At 41.5% G+C, this 18,604-nt stretch overlaps 1 protein-coding gene across 1 annotated transcript in view; it reads right to left on the reverse strand.

Annotated features, from left to right (window-relative positions):
- LOC117044556 (protein eyes shut homolog) overlaps window positions 1–18,604 on the reverse strand; it is a 150,365-nt gene that overhangs the window by 122,936 nt on the left and 8,825 nt on the right. Inside the window, exons 3-6 of the mRNA XM_033145374.1 lie at window positions 15,019–15,123; window positions 5,452–5,574; window positions 1,988–2,101; window positions 345–458 (exon numbers count right to left, since the gene is read on the reverse strand). Of these exons, the coding sequence (XP_033001265.1) occupies window positions 345–458; window positions 1,988–2,101; window positions 5,452–5,574; window positions 15,019–15,123 (456 nt within the window). The remainder of the gene's footprint in view (window positions 1–344; window positions 459–1,987; window positions 2,102–5,451; window positions 5,575–15,018; window positions 15,124–18,604) is intronic.

Here is an 18,604-nt window from a genome sequence, read left to right on the forward strand (position 1 = left end):
GCGTTCTGAGCCAAGGTGCTCATGAACAAATGCACAGTATGGAGACAGATTAGTGCTCTCTGGCAACAATTATCAAGCACATATTTATCACCCCTTTGCATAGAACAGTCATGGTCCATTCTAGGCATGGCCCTGTTAGTAAATCAGTCCAATTTCAGTGCTCCTTTTATTTTGGAAAAGTTCACAGATGTGGCTGGCAATCCAGTTCATCTGGAATGCAAGTGAACCATTAAGTTAGAGGAGATAAAGAGAAACAAGAAGGAAGCAGCAGCAAATTAGTCTTAATGAATATCTTGAAGGCTACTCTTTCATAGAAAACAGGATCCATTATGGATGCCACTCACCTGTGAAGCCAGGAAGGCAGACACAGACATATCCACCAATAAGGTCTGTACAAGTCGCATTATGGAGACAGGGGTTTGAGTGACATTCATTTATGTCGATTTCACAAAGTGTGCCTATAAAGTAGTGGAAGGAAAGAAGACAATATTTTGCAGCATCCAGACATTTAATCATGACTATGATTTTGTTTTGCATTTCCATGGAAAGCCACTTACTCCTCAGAACTTTCTGTCAGTAACGTTATTATACTTTCAACCTGTCGCTCTAAAGCATTATTCAAGATATTTCACTGGTTTACTAAGAAGGCACACAAAGAACAAAGTCCTCACTGACACTGAATTGATTCTCAAGACTCATGGCAGGCAATTTCCTTATCAATTTGTATCAATATAAAGGGAAGAGAAAAGAAATGACACAAATATAATAGACTGCATTTGCCGTGACATGAAGGGAAATCTTCCTTCTGTTCTTGATAAGGTAGTGAATGAATGCTCGCCAAAATAAAAGGAGAAATTTCAAACACGAAAAACACATTATACTAGTTAAAAACCTGAGAATGTTTGTGGTATTATGTGCTGAGGCATGGGTGAGGAATATTTTGCCCTCCTGATATTGCTGAACTACAACTCCCAGCAGACCCAGCAAGCACAGCTGATGACCAGGGATAATAGGAGCTGTAGTTCAGCAACATCTGGAGGCCCAAAGCCCCCAGCCCTGTTTTGGGTGTGTTTTTAGGAACAGAACTCTATTATTATTATTATTATTATTATTATTATTATTATTATTATTTCACTTATTACCTGTCCTTCAACCTAAAGTCGCAGGAAGGGTTACAGAATTACAATGCAATATTAACAACAGTATTTTTTTTTTAACTGACAATTACAAAAACCAGGTGGGTTCTAAAAATATACACCTCAACACTTCTCGACCTCTGGTACCTCCTTCCTCTCCAATGAAGCATCAATCACTCTCTGTTCCCAACCAGTCAGCCCACCAATGGCTAGTTCTAAGAAGCCAGGATGGACAAGGGTCAAGGAGGCAGGTGGGTGGCCAGATTGTCCGTATCCCCAGGCTGCCATAATCTAAACTGATTCAGTATAGGTGGAAGAGACAGTGCTATAGACACCTCCACTGGACCTCTAGCATTTCTTCCTTCAATTAGTATCATTTGTTGATTATTTTGCTATATCTTCTCCTTCATTCTGAAGCTCACAACAGGACAACGGGTGACAACAGGGGTGCTCGTACATCTCATGACCTGAGGCAAGCAATGGGATCATGCCCACTAGCTACACCCTTCAATATTTAAATAAAGCTAGCATTTGTTTCACATACTTATCAGCAGGAGATAACGAAAGCACTCAACTGACGTAACCAGGTAACTGAAAGAGCCGCTACTGTTGATTTTTACAGTAATATATTATGATTTGTGAATACAGTTATTTTTAGGATTTGAGATAGATGACATGATTCTACATTTCTAGCTTTGGATGAAGTTAATGGCACAAACCTATTCCCACTTACTTGAGCAAACACAGAGGGATTTACTTCTGAATTAAACATGCACTGGGGTGTGCATAAATCTCCTGTATATGATTATTTGTATCCACTGCATTTTAAAGGCTGATAATTTCCTGGTTACCTTGAAATCCATCAGAACACAGGCAGCTGAAGGCATTAAGCTGTTCGACACATGTAGCACCATTGCGACAGGGGCTACTTAGGCACTCATCCATTTCTGTCTCACAGTTATTACCTTGAAATAAGTGAAGAGGACATTTCTGAGAAATTCTTCATAGGGCAGCGCAAATGGAAACAACAAAATCAAACGTACAAGTGAATACGAGTTAATTTCCATGCACAGGATCCTACCTTTGACATAAAGGTAACCAACATCAAGCAACATTATCTCATGAAGACAAAACGCTCACATTTTTCATACAAATTGCTATAAATTTCCAACTCCTTTTGGTATTCAGTTCTCTGAGGGCAATTTTGAGGAAGTTGGCCATCCCTAAGGGCATTTGCCACAATGATCCAACAGTATGTCAAAGTTCCCAGTCGATCAACTTGATCTATTCTAACATTATGTTGAAGTTCCATTCTTTAGCCACCCAAAGTTAAGCATATACTTCACTCTCACACAGATTTCATGCGCATGCTTACTTGCAATGCTATTTACACCTATCGGATAAAAGTCCATAGAGCAAAGCTGCAAAAGTAAACAAGGCTAGATTGTGCTTACTGTTTTGATTGCTAGTATTTTAATTGCTGTTTTTACTAGTTTGCTTTTATTACTCTGCATTATATAATTATAATTTTAAATGTTGTAAGCTGCCTTGAATCCCAACATGGAATAAAGTTGAGATATAAATATATTAAACAAATAATTTAGATATAATACTGTTTAGACTGAGTGGTCCTGAAGCTCAACTGTGTCTATTTTGTTTTGTTGGGGTTGTTTTGCAGATTTTTTTTCCAAGTTCCCCTTAATAAAGCAGAGGAATGATGTATGTTCCTTGAGGCGATTGTAGTGATTTATTGAGCCAAGAAAACATTTGCTTTCAGCAGTTTCTTTCATGGGTAAACGCAGACCCATTAGAGGTATTTAGAATGAAATTCTTTTAGAACCTAGAATTTGAAAATATAAAAGCTTTCCCACTGAAATTAATATTCTAAAAGGAAGATGTTGGTCAATGATAAAAGGAATAATCACCCTTTAGCAATCTGAAAATATGTTTAAAGTCAGCTCTAAGAGCTGTAATCATGGTGGGCATGACTGGTTACTTCTCTGCAATCAAAGGGAAAGGGCTCAGCAACTGTCAAGCATTTTAAACCCTAATTTTAATGAGAGAGAATGAAGCATGTGCTTAACTTTCAAATTAGACTTAAGACTAACAATGTCATTCAATATGTACTTACTCGGGAGTAAATCATGCTGTATTCTAACTATAACAGTTCAGGACTGCAATACCTCAAGGACTCACCCCTCCATATGAACCCACCCAGGCCCTGAGATCATCATCTGAAGCCCTTCTTTGTGTGCCCCCTCCACGAGAGGTCCAGAGGGTGGCAACATGAGTATGGACCTTTTCTCCAGTGGTCCCCCCCCAGGAAGTTTGGCTGATGCCTTCATTCATTTAGGCCGCAAGAGAAAACCAGCCTGTGCCTGATTAACACCCGAGACCCTATTAAATGTGTCCTGGGAGGGGGGATTATTCTTATTTTTATTTTGTGTTTTTATATTGTATTTTTATGCTGCAAACTGCCCTGAGATCTCTGGATGAAGGGTGGTATACAAATTTAATAAATGTATTAATACATATTTATTTAGAATAAAGTACTATTGAATTCAATAGGGGCTTACTCCCAGGTAAGTTGTGTTAGAATTGCAGCAAGTATTTATTTTAGCAGAGCACGATAAACCCTTTTCCTCCCAAGAGATGACATTTTCTGTAGAAGCGTGATTTACAACATCAAAATCTGGTGTTGAATAATACAAGTTACTGAGACTCCCATAAATAATGCTTTAAAAAGCAAAACAAAACCACCAGCTACAGTTACAACACAGATGCTTAACCAGATGACCTGTGTGAATTTTTCTACAAATATATATATGTCTACAAATATATGTGTGTGTGTGTGAAAATCTACAAATATATATTTAAAAAATCACATTGGCTGTCTACTTTAAATGAACACTTTTTGGTGTCATTATGATTTCATTTGGAAGTGGTGAACAATGACTCCACATCTAACAAAAGCCAGGATAATTGGTTGCCTGCCAAAGTTCCGATACTGAAATTCCAACACAAACTACTATCTAAATGCAGAGTCCTGTTAAAATCACCCTGGTAGTTTTGATTTCCAAGTAGCTACATCCAGCAATCACGTGAGGTTTCACAGGAGCAGTAATCAATTATATTGAAGCACAAGTAGACAGTGAAAAGAAAACTCCAGTGGCCAGGGATACTAGGTCATGTGGTCCTCTTCCTTGACTTCTGATTGACAGGATAGCAAACTGACACAGGGGGAGGAATGAGTATTATGCATTTCCAGTTACAAGGGAATTGCAAAAGATAATCCTGGAGGCAGAGTGATGGAGAATGGAGACAAGGAGAATTTTGCTGCAGTCTCCTCTTCCTAATATCCAGGTCAAGCAAAGCCCTGATTAACTGCTGGTTTGAGCTTATCCTCCCACGGTCCTACCTTAATCAGTGCATAGATGAATAGACAATTCAAATTATTAAGATCCCATGGGTTATTTTAAAATTCTCATATAATTTTAGCCAATATCTCATGATATGCTATGTGCAGTTTGGTAAAAAAGGTAAAGGGACATCTGACCATTAGGTCCAGTCGTTTCCGACTCTGGGGTTGTGGCGCTCATCTCGCGTTACTGGCCGAGGGAGCCGGAATACAGCTTCCAGGTCACGTGGCCAGCATGACTAAGCCGCTTCTGGCGAACCAGAGCAGCTCATGGAAATGCTGTTTACCTTCCCGCTGGAGCGGTATCTATTTATCTACTTGCACTTTGATGAGCTTTCGAACTGCTAGGTGGGCAGGAGCTGGGATTCGAACCGCCGACCTTCTGATCAGCAAGCATTAGGCTCTGTGGTTTAACCCACAGCGCCACCCGCATCCCATGTGCGGTTTGGTACTAGAGAACAAATGGCAGCTCTGTAACAGGGATCTAATTCAGACACCGAGCAAATTCTCAGCCAAAAGGTTGCTGGACTGAGCAACACTTACAATCCATCCAACCAACTCCATGAGCCAAGGGATAACACCATTTTTATTTGTGAAATTATTATGGCCGTTTCATAAAGGGCCTTCTCATAAAAATTGTAGTGACTATATATTTATTTAAGTCCCACTACATATGTGTTTATGCAGTTAGCACCTTCACATAATTCCTGCTGGTTTAGGAATCCATCAGCAGATTCTTGCATCTTCCCATAAATGATCATGCAGGAATCACAGGTGCCTGAACTGAGCCATATAGGACCGATAGACAACGAATTGACAAAATACTAGCTGCTATGCAGCAGTTTGGGAAAAGGGGTCTGCTTAATGAATTTAAAGTATCTTTAGATCGAAACCTACCTATAAAACCAGGTGCACAGAAACAACGATAACCATCAAATCCATCTTCACAGAGACTGAAAGCGCCACAAGGTCGTGACAAGCAGCCACCAATAGTTGTTTCACACAGCTTACCAGTAAAACCTGTTGAGCAGAGAAATAAAGTGAATAAGTAAAGATTACTGCAGAAAAGTATGTGTGTGTGTGTGTGTGTGTGTATATATATATATATATATATATATAGGAGTACACTTCGTGGGTTCCTTTGAACCCGCGGTTAATTGTTTAATTTAATGATTATTTAAGCACTATTTTATGTGTACTTCCTCACAAAAGTGAAAGTAAAAGTAAGACTCAGGAGGCATTTTGCCTCTGAGATCCCTCCGCCTAAAATTGTAGTTCCAGAGGTTTTCAAAGTTATCAATGGTCGTTTATTCTGCTTCCCGCCTTTTTGGGGGCAGCAACAGTGGTTTTATTGGTTAATATATCGATCGTGATGTCATACTTGGTTCTCAATAAAAGGCTGAGGCTCCCCGCTTAGGCAGGTTAGTTTCCATCTATCTCAGTATTATTTAGATCTCAGTTCAGTTATCTCAGTATTATTTAGATCTCAGTTCGGTTAGGTTAATTTGGGGTTTAGTTAAGGGTTTTTGGGGCTGAGGGTTGGCTGGGTTGGACGGGTTGGAAGCGCGTGCAGGTGGTAGTTAGGGTCTAGTTCGCGGAAGATTTGGCGGTAAAGGTTAGATAGCCTTTAGACCTAGCACAGGTTTAGATTGCGGAAGATTTGGCGGTATAGATCTAGCTAGCCTTAGCATTGCGGAAGATTTGGCGGTGCAGGGACTGATAGCTTAGGGAGAAGATTAGAATAGTGGTAGGTCAAAAGTCAGTGTAAGAGCCTATGCGGGTCAGCCAAAGCCATAAAAGAAACATCGGTGTCTGTCTTTATTGGGGAAAAGGTTTTTATTTAATTTTGGGAAAAAAGTCAGGGGTTTCACTTAATGCTTTAACTTTGCCCTTGGTTTAGTCGCTTTTGCTTTAGTAACAGTACAGGAGGTCGCAAGTGGTTTCAAGTTTAGTTTCGAGGCATCCATTCATTTCCGACTTACTCACGCACCTTCAGATATTGAGGCTTGGCCGGTGCCCGTGCCAGTACGCACGCGGAACGCTGGCCGTAAATCCCCAGCAACTGGTATCTCGTGCGTGGGTGGCCTAGACTCACGCACGGGAAGCTCCAGCACCGAATCCCCGCAACAGATATATATATATTCCACAAGGTAAATAAATAAATAAAAACTATCAACATTATTTCTCAAAGTTTTTAGTTGCAATGCTTTAACAGCATTTCAAAGTTGGTACTCAAGAAAAATAAATGTCAAAGTAATGCCCATCATTTTTATGCTTCTCCTCCCAATATTAGTGACTAACATTGCCATTTTCTACATTTCTAATCAGAAGCGAACCCCACTGAGTTCAATGAGGGTTACTTCCAGGTATGTGGGATGGCAGCAGAAGGATTCTTGACATCTTCATTGCCTGAAGATGTTACCCTAAGGTAATTGAGAAAGTGTGGCATGACACTGTGAAACTAATTCACAGTCCATGTGGGGAGTCAGCTTTACCCTGAGACATGTATCAGAGGCTGTAGTCCAGACCTAAGCAAGACCCCAGTCACTTAAGAGACACACACCCTAGCAAAAGAAAGCAAAATTGCCATTAGGGTGGAGACGTGCAAGCCAGTATCACAGAGGTCCCATACTTCAGCAGGGGTGGGAATAAACCTGATTCAGTTCTCATTTAAAGGCAAATCTACCTCTTTTGCACTTTGCAAAACAATGTGCAAACTGAAACAAAGCCATCCTTCAAAATTTGCACTTGCCAGATTTTGCAATGAGGTATAACACTCAGGTAACATATATGCATATACTAGGGTAAAGTGTGCACAAACCACATATATTCATGAAAATAACCAAAATATGTACAGTAGGCAAAAATGCATTAAAAATGATATACTGTGGTAGGAGAAATTCATGATGAATGTATATTCACGACTCTAATGAGCACTCACACTATATTGTGGGTGCCTTTTGCAGGATTGCGTGCGGTGCTACAGTTCCCAGGGAACTTGCCTGCTTCTCAGTGTATTATTCAGAGGTTCATGCCCAGCCTCAGCTTTGAGTTTCGTTTCCTGGGAAGTGGGGCCAGACTCATTATAAATAGGGGGAGGAGCCGGTACAGTGGTGCCCCGCTAGACGAAAATAATTCGTTCTGCGAAAATTTTCGTCTAGCGGGTTTTTCGTCTTGCGGAGCGGCAATGACAGCTGCGCTCCGCAAAACGAAAAAAAAAAAAAAGACGAAAATTTTTCGTCTTGCGAGGCAGCCCCATAGACTTTTTCGTCTTGCGGGGCAGCCTTCCGCTAGACGAATGCCTTCGTCTAGCGAGTTTTTCGTCTTGCGAGGCATTCGTCTAGCGGGGTACCACTGTATTAGCCAGGCAGATGGCTCTGGAGATTCACCCACCCACCCTACCCTCCCTTGGTTAATGTTTCTTGTTTGCAGGTTAACTTTTTCTTCTTGTTTAGCGGGCTCAGCTATGGTCTTTGACTGGTAACTGTTGAAGGACTGGAAAGAAATTTTCCTGCATTAGCAGGTTTTGTCTTCCCTGTAGCAATTTGTGACAACTTTGGTGGTTATGGCCTTGGGTGGAATCCTTTAGTCTTTTCTTCCCTATAATGGGGGGGGGAAGAGTGGTGACTCGCCCCCCTGCAGCGGCGATTCCAGGGTTATATATATGGGTGTCACTGGCTATAAACTGAAAGGTTGTCGGTGAACTACCCTGCATGCGGGGATATGGGCTTGGCTGCCTGCTACACTTACGTCTCGCAGAAAGCTGGCAAAGCAATACAATTAAAAATAAAACAAAAACATTTATAAAATATTTTAAAGTATTTTTGTTTGATCTAAAAACATGTATTATGGTGCTTGATGATTTTTTATAAAAAAAAAATACTAGAAAGCAATTGTTTTGTTTAGGTAGAAAAGTAGCTTGTTTAAACGGACAAAATAAGCTCCCCGATTTAAATCAAGAATCCTTGAAGAACAAGGGACTGCAGAGAGGGAACCAGTGCCTTCTCTAGATCCTGAAGCGATGTGACAAGTTAGCACAGCCTCATAAAAGATCTGAAATGTACAGTTCCAACAGTGCAATTTTGTATGTGTCTGCTCAGAAGTAAGCACTACCAAGTTTTATGGTACTTATTCACAGGTAAGTGAACATAGCATTGACTTTTTGCTTTAATTATTTTCAAAGCAAATGCGCTGACAACTTATTGAGTAATTCTGGCACATCAGAATAGTTTTCTGAGGGAGGAATGGGGTTAAGAACTCTTACATTAGATGCCAAAAGGCATGCAATTCCTTGAATTCCGGAAAATCTCGACACCGTCACCACTGTCAGCAGCGGAGTTTATTAGCGTTTCAACTTCTGTAAAGAATCTTATTTACAGGGCTATTGTTTGAAGAAGGAAATGTTGATGTAAGCAGAACAAGAATGTGAAAGCTTTGAAAATAAGTGTCCATTACAATTCTGTAAGCACAAGCAAAAACACTGATTTTATACTTGCTCTTGAATGTCATTTCTGTTCCTTTGCTTTATTTTTAAACAATACAAGCAACACAAATAACAAGATTGAGAGTGAAAGCGAAACGTTGTGATCAATATGCCAGGGCAGGCTATTAGAGGTGCCTATCAGCACCAATTATCAATGAGCTTGGTTGAAAGAACTTCTCTGCAGCCATTTCTGTTGTGTTCCTTCAGTGTCCGTATGTGGACATGTGTCCTTTAAACTCAACATATCATAATTTAATAATGCCAGCTCCCTTTCTTTTAAAGCTAGTCAGGTAACCGCTTAATGCTTATGCAATATGAATGACATCAAAAATGAGTAATTAGCATTATAATAAAGTTGGCTATTTTCTAGCAACGGGACAATTTTGTTTTTCTATTAACTATCTCTGACAGTTCTCAAACTGCTGTTATCACATTTGCTAACATGGTAAGTTAAAACAGTCAACTGAAGCAAGAACTCTTGATAAAATTAAGAACATGCTAGAGAAATGCCTTTCATTAAGGGAGGAGAGCTTGTATGTTGCAGGTTCCAGAAAGACTGGGGAGATTCATCAAAACTGTTTTTTCGCCAGAAGTGGCTTTGTCATGCTGGCTACATGACCTGAAAGCTGTACCCTGGCTCCCTCGGCCAATAAAGCGAGATGAGCGCCACAACCCCAGAGTTGTCCACGACTGGACCTAACAGGCACGGGTCCCTTTACCTTTACCTTTAAACAACCTAGGTCCAGGGGACCTTAGGGATTGCCTTGACCCTTATATCCTAACGGTCTGGGGTCCCTTTACCTTTACTAATTTTATACTGGGTTAGATTTCTATGTGCTGAGTTTTCCGCATTTGTGCAGCTCTGATTGATCCCTGTAACTTGTTTTCAGGAATTTTTCTTCTACTTATCTAGCCTTCCTGGGGGGGGGGGTGTTATGGGAAACCAGCCTGGCTTCTCCCACCTATCAGTGTTTTAGTCAATGAGTGAAGTCAAAGCTGTGATTGTTTGGACGCCAGGCAGTAGGTGCCCCTGGGGTCCTAAAGAGCTGTTATTTTTCGCTTCTCTAGACTGCACTTTTCCTGCTTTTGTTTTGTTTAATAGTCCTCAGCTCCACCCACTTGCTACTTTTGTTTTGTTTTGTTTTGCTACCTGCTAGCCACATAGTATAGCCAGCAGGCAGCTGCTTGAAAGGCTTTTTTAAAAATGTGTGTTTTACAGTAGGAAAAGAAGCACAGGAATAATTTGTTTTGCTGCCAGCTAGCCACATGGAACAGTCGATAGGCAGCTTGATAAACTTTTTGAAAAAAAAATGTGGAGGTGAGGGAAGCAATGCAGGAATCCTCCCGTTGCTGTTCTGTTTGCTTTGCTGCCTGTTTAAGACATGTCTCAGTTGGATTCCTGGATTCATTCATATATATAAATCATTGCCCCCTTTACAGATAGGGAACGGAAGCTGAAAGTTCTCCAAGACCATCCTTTTTGCTTGTGGCTGAAATAAGGTATTGAGGGCAGTTCCCTCAGGGCAATGATTTGTCTCACGGGTCAGCTGTGATGATGAATAGGAATAGGGCTGCCAACCACTCTGAACAACAAAATGACTGCATGAGTGACTAACAGAGATTTTCATTAGAACATGCAGGTCTCTAATGCCAAGCATATACTATTTCCCTGTTCCTAGGCTATTGCTATTTTAACTGCTTTTATAGGGCTGTATGCATTTTGAAAATGTGCCATGAATTAGATTTATGAACCATTCCACACTACACATTTTCTGGGAGAATGGCACTGAAAACAAACATTATGAGGTTTCGTACAAAAAAATGACTTTGAAGGATAAAAAGAGCTGAGACAACATTATCAACTGATTTTCAGAACACCTGGAAAATTGCTACAAGTGCTGTGTGCTGAAGAAAGGAATAGCTGTGAATAAATTCATTTGGGCTGCAATCTTATGCCCACTTAATGAAGAGGAAACTTCTCTGAACTCAATGGGACTTGCTTCTATGCAAACATGTAGGATTCCTGAGTAGGACTGCATACAGTCCTGGAAGCATACAGTCTATAGATGTCTGTCTGTTTGTTTCATAAAATTTATATGCCACTTGTATCAAGGTATCACCAAACTTGGCATGAGGGTCCCTGATGTGGGTGTGATCTTTGTTGACATTTGGATGGTGGCTGCCATTTAGAATTACTCCCTGCTAGCAGAACATTGACTTCTGACGACTTAACTATGTTGGATTGTGGTCATCCTGTTCAAAGGCCACACACTAAAATCATTTTTATTTTGATTGCTACATTCATATCCCACCTTTCCTCCAAGCTCATGGTGGCATATGATGATTCTTATTTAATCCTCACAGCAACTGTAGGAAGTAGGTTAGGCTAAAAGGCAATGGCTGGCCCAAGATCACCTAGTGAGCTTCATGGCCAAGTGCGAATTGGAATCCTAGTCTCCAAGCCCCTAACCTCACTCTCTAACCACCACAGCAAACTTGATCTCCAATCATGGATCATCAACAAGCTCCACAGCCCCCCCAAACCTAATCAAAGTCTGGTATGCTTGCCTCTCCTACACTGTGAAGTGTCCTGCTGAGAGATGATAGGCAAATTCATTTCAATGCACATGAGGCATTGCATGGTTTACTCTTGACTCAAGTGGTACCATTCTGGGCACACTTTCTAAGACATTTGATGAAGACTTTTTAAGCCCAGCTTTTGGTGGCTGGTAATTTATTGCCATGATGAGTGTAAGCAACATATACCAATTGTAAGAGCCACAACTATATTGAGAAATGCATACAACAGGGTTGTGGGTCCTTTATCTAGGCCCCTTTATCTTGCCCTGGAGACCTCCCCCAGGCCACATGCCACCCAAAGCCATACTCCTCAGAAGCTCTGCTTTGTACCCTCCTTGAGTGCCTTTGCTAGAATATGTCCTTGAACTCTGACAATTCCTCGTTTGCCTCGATGGAGAATAAGGAGGGTGTGTGTGAGTGTTTGCAGAAACTTGCCTACTGTACAAAGGCAGCATGTAAATTCATTGTTCCACCCACTTCTGCTCCTAGCCCCAGCCACCACTGGCATGTGGACCTTGGAAGAATGTCCAGAAGGCAATGAGGCTCTGGAGGTGCAAAAAGTCCCTCATCCCTGAGGTAGAAAATAGCTAAATCAAGTGAAGCCAGTGCGCAAACATTGGAACTAACCAGAAGGCACAATCATCCCTCTCCCCCCACCTTAATGTTCTCCTGACAACCCCGGGAGGCGGGCACACAGGTGGAGAGTGGGGAAAATCCCCATTTTGCACGCATAAGTCCTTGCAACAAGGCTTTTGCTGACATTAGGTGAATCCCACCCAAGGTGTTCAGAGAAATGCTTGACGTAGTAAAAGAAATGCTGAGCAGTATCAAAATGTGTATTCAGGTTATAAATGCTTTGTGCCTCCCAGCCTGGAATTCTGCACACAGCTCGGCTTCTTATATCACGCTGAGGTCAATGTGCAGGACTGCAGTCTTGGAGAAGAGTGATAATGAGAAACAGCAAGATAGACCTTAGAGGATAGTGCAAGCCTTGTTCTTTGCAATACAATACTCCGGTTTTGAAGGGGGGGGGGAATAGAAAGTCACTGATGCACTGTTGACTATGGGATGGGCGATAATTCCCCAATGTGTGTTACTTTGCATTAGTCAGCTTTGAAATCAATTTGCCTATTCCACTAGCATTGTTTACTTCTGAAAACCAGTCAGTCCTCTGTAGGCCAAACAACCTATAAGAGCTGTGTCGGATATGCAAATCCTGCTTCACTGCTTGCTGCCTTGTCTAGATCATGAATATAAACATTAACTGATTCGTGGGAGATAACTTCGTAGGTTTCCCCCCCCCCCCCCAATTTACTGGTTGTGAAACTTTTAAAAAATAATAATCTCACATTATACTTTACATGTTGTTGTTGTTTTTTAAAAAAATATAAACCTGGAACATTGAAGGCATTTATAGCATACCTTCCAACATTCCCCCCCCCCCCCGATGGAAATGGGGACATTTATGGTATAGCTCACTTGCTGGAGTCCACTGATCAATTTGCGCTTTTTTGCAGACACCTGCTTCCTGCTTGTGTAGTGGATGCAGCGGGAGGGGAGGAAGGTTGCTGGCTTTCCAGGGCAGGCGTTCACCTCTAGAATGACCCTGCACTGCAGCACGCCTTATTGTAGCAATGGCCGCAAGGCTTGAGAAATGCACAGAACTTGCGCAGGCTTGGGAACTGCCCAGGCCTGTGGCGGGAGAATGAGAGCGCTACTTTCTTTCAGGAGTTTAAAAGTTAATGGTACTGAATATATATCCAAAGGAAGAAGGGAGCCCAAATGAGGCAGTAAAGGCGTGAAATGAAAAAAAATACCGGACAATAAAACATTATGAAGTCCCTATTATGTTTTCCTGCTAGAACTGGAAAAATTAAGACGACTTCCAATCAAATTGCTAAATTTCCTGAAAGATCTAAGTAAAGCACCACTGCCCATCTCCGCATACAGTCGCAAACAAAAAGCATTTTGTTCAACACAAAATTCTAAAATACTCAGGTGAGGGAATGCTGTGATGGCTGGGCAAGCCCCTTCTCCTTTACCTGAAGAAGAAAGCAGCAAGAGGAAGGGCTTGTCTGGCTTTGGGCAATAGGCGTGAGGGCTCTGACAGTGTCCCAGAGTCCACCCATCTTCTTTCCAAAGCCTAGTAATCGCTAACTAGGCTTTGGGAAGGAGCTCTCATGCTTCCTTCCTAATGCCGCTGCCACAGGCCCCGTCCACTGGCAGGGACAATCAGGGCGCCCCAGGATGAAGGCAGGCACAGTGGGAGCTTAATGGTTTCTGTTTGGCCATCCTGGCCAAATAAGGACAGTTTTGGGGTATGTTATAGGCAAGGTATAAAAATATTTGCTATCCTTATTTCATGGTATTTAATGTAAGCTTCAATCAGACATTTGGCAGCAGACCCAGTTTGGATACCTTGAGTTGCCAACTGAATAGAATCATAGAATTGGAAGGGACCGTGAGGGTCATCTAGTCCAACCCCCTGCAATGCAGGAATCTCAACAAGCTGTTCCCCATCCAGTTTGAGACCATACTGGACCCTGCTTAGCTTTGCAAATGTGCTTGCAGTTTGCTTGGTGTGCTGAATCGGTTCCTCACTCACAGTTTACCACTGCAAATCTGGGGGTTCCAGATGACCTGTTTACTGAGCATTCATGCTGATTTGCTTGAACAGAGATTAAATGGCAGAATTAGGATTGGGGGCCTTAGTTTCCAGTTTGTGCCAAATATTAGGAGTTAATGAAAAAAGTATGACCAAACAAAACATGATATTAACTTTTATCAATGTATGAAAACGGAAGGAAAGAAAGAGGGAGAAGGCCGTAGGTATTGTGATTAACAAATTAAAGCAATCCGAAGTACCAAATTTCTAGAATTAAAAAAAATAAAGATAGAAACTACAGAAATGAAAACACTATTTATCATACTAAACCTTCTAAACCCCGCAAGGCTAAGGTGCATGGATGGTTGTTTTTTCAGCAGAGCCTATGCACAACAACAGAATTCTTCTACAATTGTGTCCTGCAAATCAGTGTATTATCATATTTAAAGGTTTTAGAATTGGAACACCCTGCAGGATCTATTATGAATGCAGTTGATATTTTCATATAAAATAACCTCTCCTCATTAGTATGCAACACCTTGTTTTCAGATAGGTATTCAAGCGACATGGTCTGCAACCAAATTCATAAAAATAGAGGATGCTGTCCTAATAATAAATGTGCTGTGCATTGCAGGAACATTTGTATAGCTTCTGTGCGTGGGTGATGGGGGCGGGGGTGGCAGGGGCATGTACAAAGCAAATTTGAATCTAAAATAATGCATCTGAAGAAATTAGTTCTATTTCTGTCCCGAACATTTGTCTTAACTCTTCACCCACGTACCACCTGAGCACCTACCTGGCAAGCAGTTACAGTAAAATTCGCCAATCAAATTATGGCAACTGGCTCCATTTTTGCAGGGCTTGAAGGGACATTCATCAATGTCCATTGAACAGTTTTTGTCTGACAGAAAAGAAAATGAAACGTTAAAACTATAAATCATGTAGGGTTTGGGATAGCAAAAAGGCTACTTCATAATCCAAGTGACAACTACATAATTTAACTTTTCCTGGTTGGGAACATTGTATTTTATGTCTGCCTGACAGCTTTAAAGGAAGGAGGTTTTTTTTAAAAAAATAGATCACAGATAGCAGTTAAATAAATTAGATCTTTATAGGCAGGATTATATGAAGCAAATAAGAAAGTATTTACTAATATATTTTGAATGGTTATTATAACATCCAATTAGCTGCAATATAATTATAGTTGGCAGAGTGTCTCTACAGACTTAAACACATGTAAGGACTATAAGCAAACAATGAAGGACCCCAGTGAAGACCAAGTAACATCTTATGGGCATATCAAAATGGCGGACAATGAGTCACTAGCTGCACCATCTCCAAGTATTAAGTGGTATCTTGCCTTGCTCAGCAGCAGCTCAGTAGCAAACCTGAAGTACTAAAATAATATTACATACAAAACACAGGTACAACCATTCTTACAGCCTCCATAGCCAGCTTACGGCTTGCCATTAATCGCAGCATTTTCCATTAACAACTCCACCTGACCCTCCAGAATGCATGAGTGAAGCCACATTAAAGCTGCAAGATTTCAAATTATATTGCAGAGATAGGTAACAGTAACCACACTGGCCTGGTTTTCACATCAGAGTGAGCCAAGCTATGGCCAAGTGAGGACCACACAAATGTTCTGACTCCTGGGGTGGAGTTCATACCTGCTTTGCTTCTCCCAAGTCCTTTTGGCACAAGACAGCATGGCAAGGTAAGGTGTGGCTTACTATGTCATCCAGACCTGGAACTGTGGTTAAGGTCTTTCCATAGGACAAAGTTTACAGAAACAGTGAGATTGGGAGGTGGAGAGGGGGAATGTTTTGTTTTGATGGTCAGGTCTAGGTTATCACAGTCAATTCTTTCCCCAGGGCATTCCAATCACAGCGGTTTGTGGGAGGGATGTTGAAGGAAAGCAGGGCATTTAGAAGAATGCTGGATTACTGGCACCCTTACCAATTACAAACAGTTAAAAGCGAAAACTTAAATCAAGTTGTTTTCATTCTGCTGGGTTTTCTTTCTCCTCCCGCCCAAACTCACATTGGTTTGCAAACTTTGACGAGAGCTTAGTATGGGGTCACCCCGCCACGCTCAGTTCAGCTGTGGGTTGTCTCATGTACGATGTACTTGTCCCTTTTTATTCCGATCACTTTCTGTTTTCCAATAAACGAATTCCTGTTTTAGTTGTTTAGTCATCCTGTTTGTTTTCTCTTATTTTTCTTTAGCTCTGTGCAAACTTCTCTTGAGTTCACCCTCCTGCTGCTTCTGCTGTATGTGTGTTTCAGTTATTACTCAATTCGATTTGTTTGCTTCCACCCCCCTCCTCTAGGTTTTAGTCTGCTCGTTCAAAGCATTATCATATATTTTTTTTTAAGATTTTAGGGTAGCTGTGATTCATTACCTCCTCTATGACTGGTACTTTCTTCCCCACTCAACTAACTCTGCTTGCCCCTTAGGTTACGTAGCTGCCAGTTGTGCTATTCACTGCCAACCTACTACAGTATTACCCACTTACTCAGGGGCACCTCCCTCATGTTACTAGTTTCCATACTGACTGCCATCAAATTATTAAGGGAGGTTAAGTGGTTCTTTATTTTACCCACCCCAAAATATTGCCCTTGTGGGCAGGGCCATATAGCGTGTTCTCCCATCGAAGAGAGCACGGGTTGCAGAAGGGTTAAAGGAGCAGCTCCAAGTTGATGGGAGGGGGTTTTGGGCTGGCCACAGCTAGGATTGGTTAAGGCAAGTTGCTGGGGAGTTTAGCATGTTGCTAGTTGGTTGATTGACAGCTCTTGCCTTTATAACCTAAGTTTGTGAAACTTTGGTTTCACTTTTGCGGTGTGCAACGGATCTCCCGCCCGCCCTCCCTAATTTGGGAACGGCGCTTTTGCTGCTTGACCTTGCTATGCCTGTCATGGGGTTGTCTGCTTTGAAGCGGGAGCCTGGTAGGAATTTATCCGGTGGCTGATTGGCTTTTGTCACTGGTTTTGCCTACTGCGTAGCAAATCGTCACAACTTGTAAGGTTGGCGGTTAGGCATTGGTATAAATTTGCTTGCACTAGGGGTCAGGATAGGCTGGGCCTGCCCCTAGTAACGCTGCTTCAGAGGTATGGATAGGCTGGGCCTACCTCTGAATGCGCGGGGCAGGGGTAGGAAATTGGTTGGGCCTACCCCTGAAAATAAGGGTATTCTGTTAAAAGAATCCAGGGACTCTTTCTGCTTTTTGTCCATACCCAATGGTGGGAGGCTTGGGCCAAGCGGAGTCCTAGGGAGCATTTGGGGGAGAAGCCTGGGTCGTTGCCCGACTCCGCTTCTGCCTTAGGTGTTCACCCTTTTCTGACTTCGCCCTCAAAAGCGAATGTCAGCTGTCCCATGGCTGGGGGGACAGTAGTCGGTTCCAATGCCTAAGCAACCACTCACATTGGCTGTATTTAAATAAAGTTGTGGCCAAAATTATGCCAAAAACCCAAACCAAAAATAATGTGTCATGTCTGAATTACTGGGGGGAGCTGGGACGGTAACCTCGACATGCAATTAGGTTTAGTGGGTTCCTAAGCTACTGAAGGTAATGGGGCCATTTATATGTCCAGCTGTCAACAACAAAAATTGCCACTGTTTTTTGTGTTGAATATATGCTATATGGTGATTTATGGACCTAATAGGTATCTAAAGCCATTTGGACATAACAAAATATGTATTTTATCAAAGTAATGGTTGAACTGAAATACAACTGGAAATGTACATCCAGGTTTTTTTCCTTTAATTTTTTTGGGGGGCCACAAAGAAAGTGGGGCCCTAAGCTATAGCTTGTTTAGCTTATACGTAAATCCTGCACTGCTTGTGGGAGACTCACTGTACCTATCATTCTGAAAGCTGGCAGCCTCCATCCATTCAGAATGGACCATCATGCCTGTAAATTGCATCTAGTTCTGGCATAAAATACTTTCCCCCCATTGCTTTTAAAACAAGAAACTTAATGGTATAAAACTCTTAGACAAACCTGCTTGAAATGTGGTAGGGTCTTGGGTCCTAGAATCTCATCAGCTATGGATCTAGCAACTATTTGCAAGTCACTAGTAGTCAATCTTAATTTTAATCTGTAAAATGAGAGTAACAGAACAACTATACAGGTCTTTTTTTTAAGACATATAACAGTGGCTAAATCACACAATTATGTGTTTTAAATGCTTTAGTCTTATATGTATATGCAAAAGACCTGAATGCCTAATCACTATTATTCCCATTTTACAGAGTGAGTAAATAGAGGGAATTGAAACTGAATGTAGTAGGAATGAATCCAAATGAGTCTATTTTAATGACTTTTAAGCCTGTGTTTTAATCATAAAACCAGAATACTTGGCTGGGTTTTTATTGTT

This window comes from Lacerta agilis, chromosome 3, assembly GCF_009819535.1.
Source record: "Lacerta agilis isolate rLacAgi1 chromosome 3, rLacAgi1.pri, whole genome shotgun sequence".
Lineage (NCBI taxonomy): Eukaryota > Metazoa > Chordata > Lepidosauria > Squamata > Lacertidae > Lacerta > Lacerta agilis.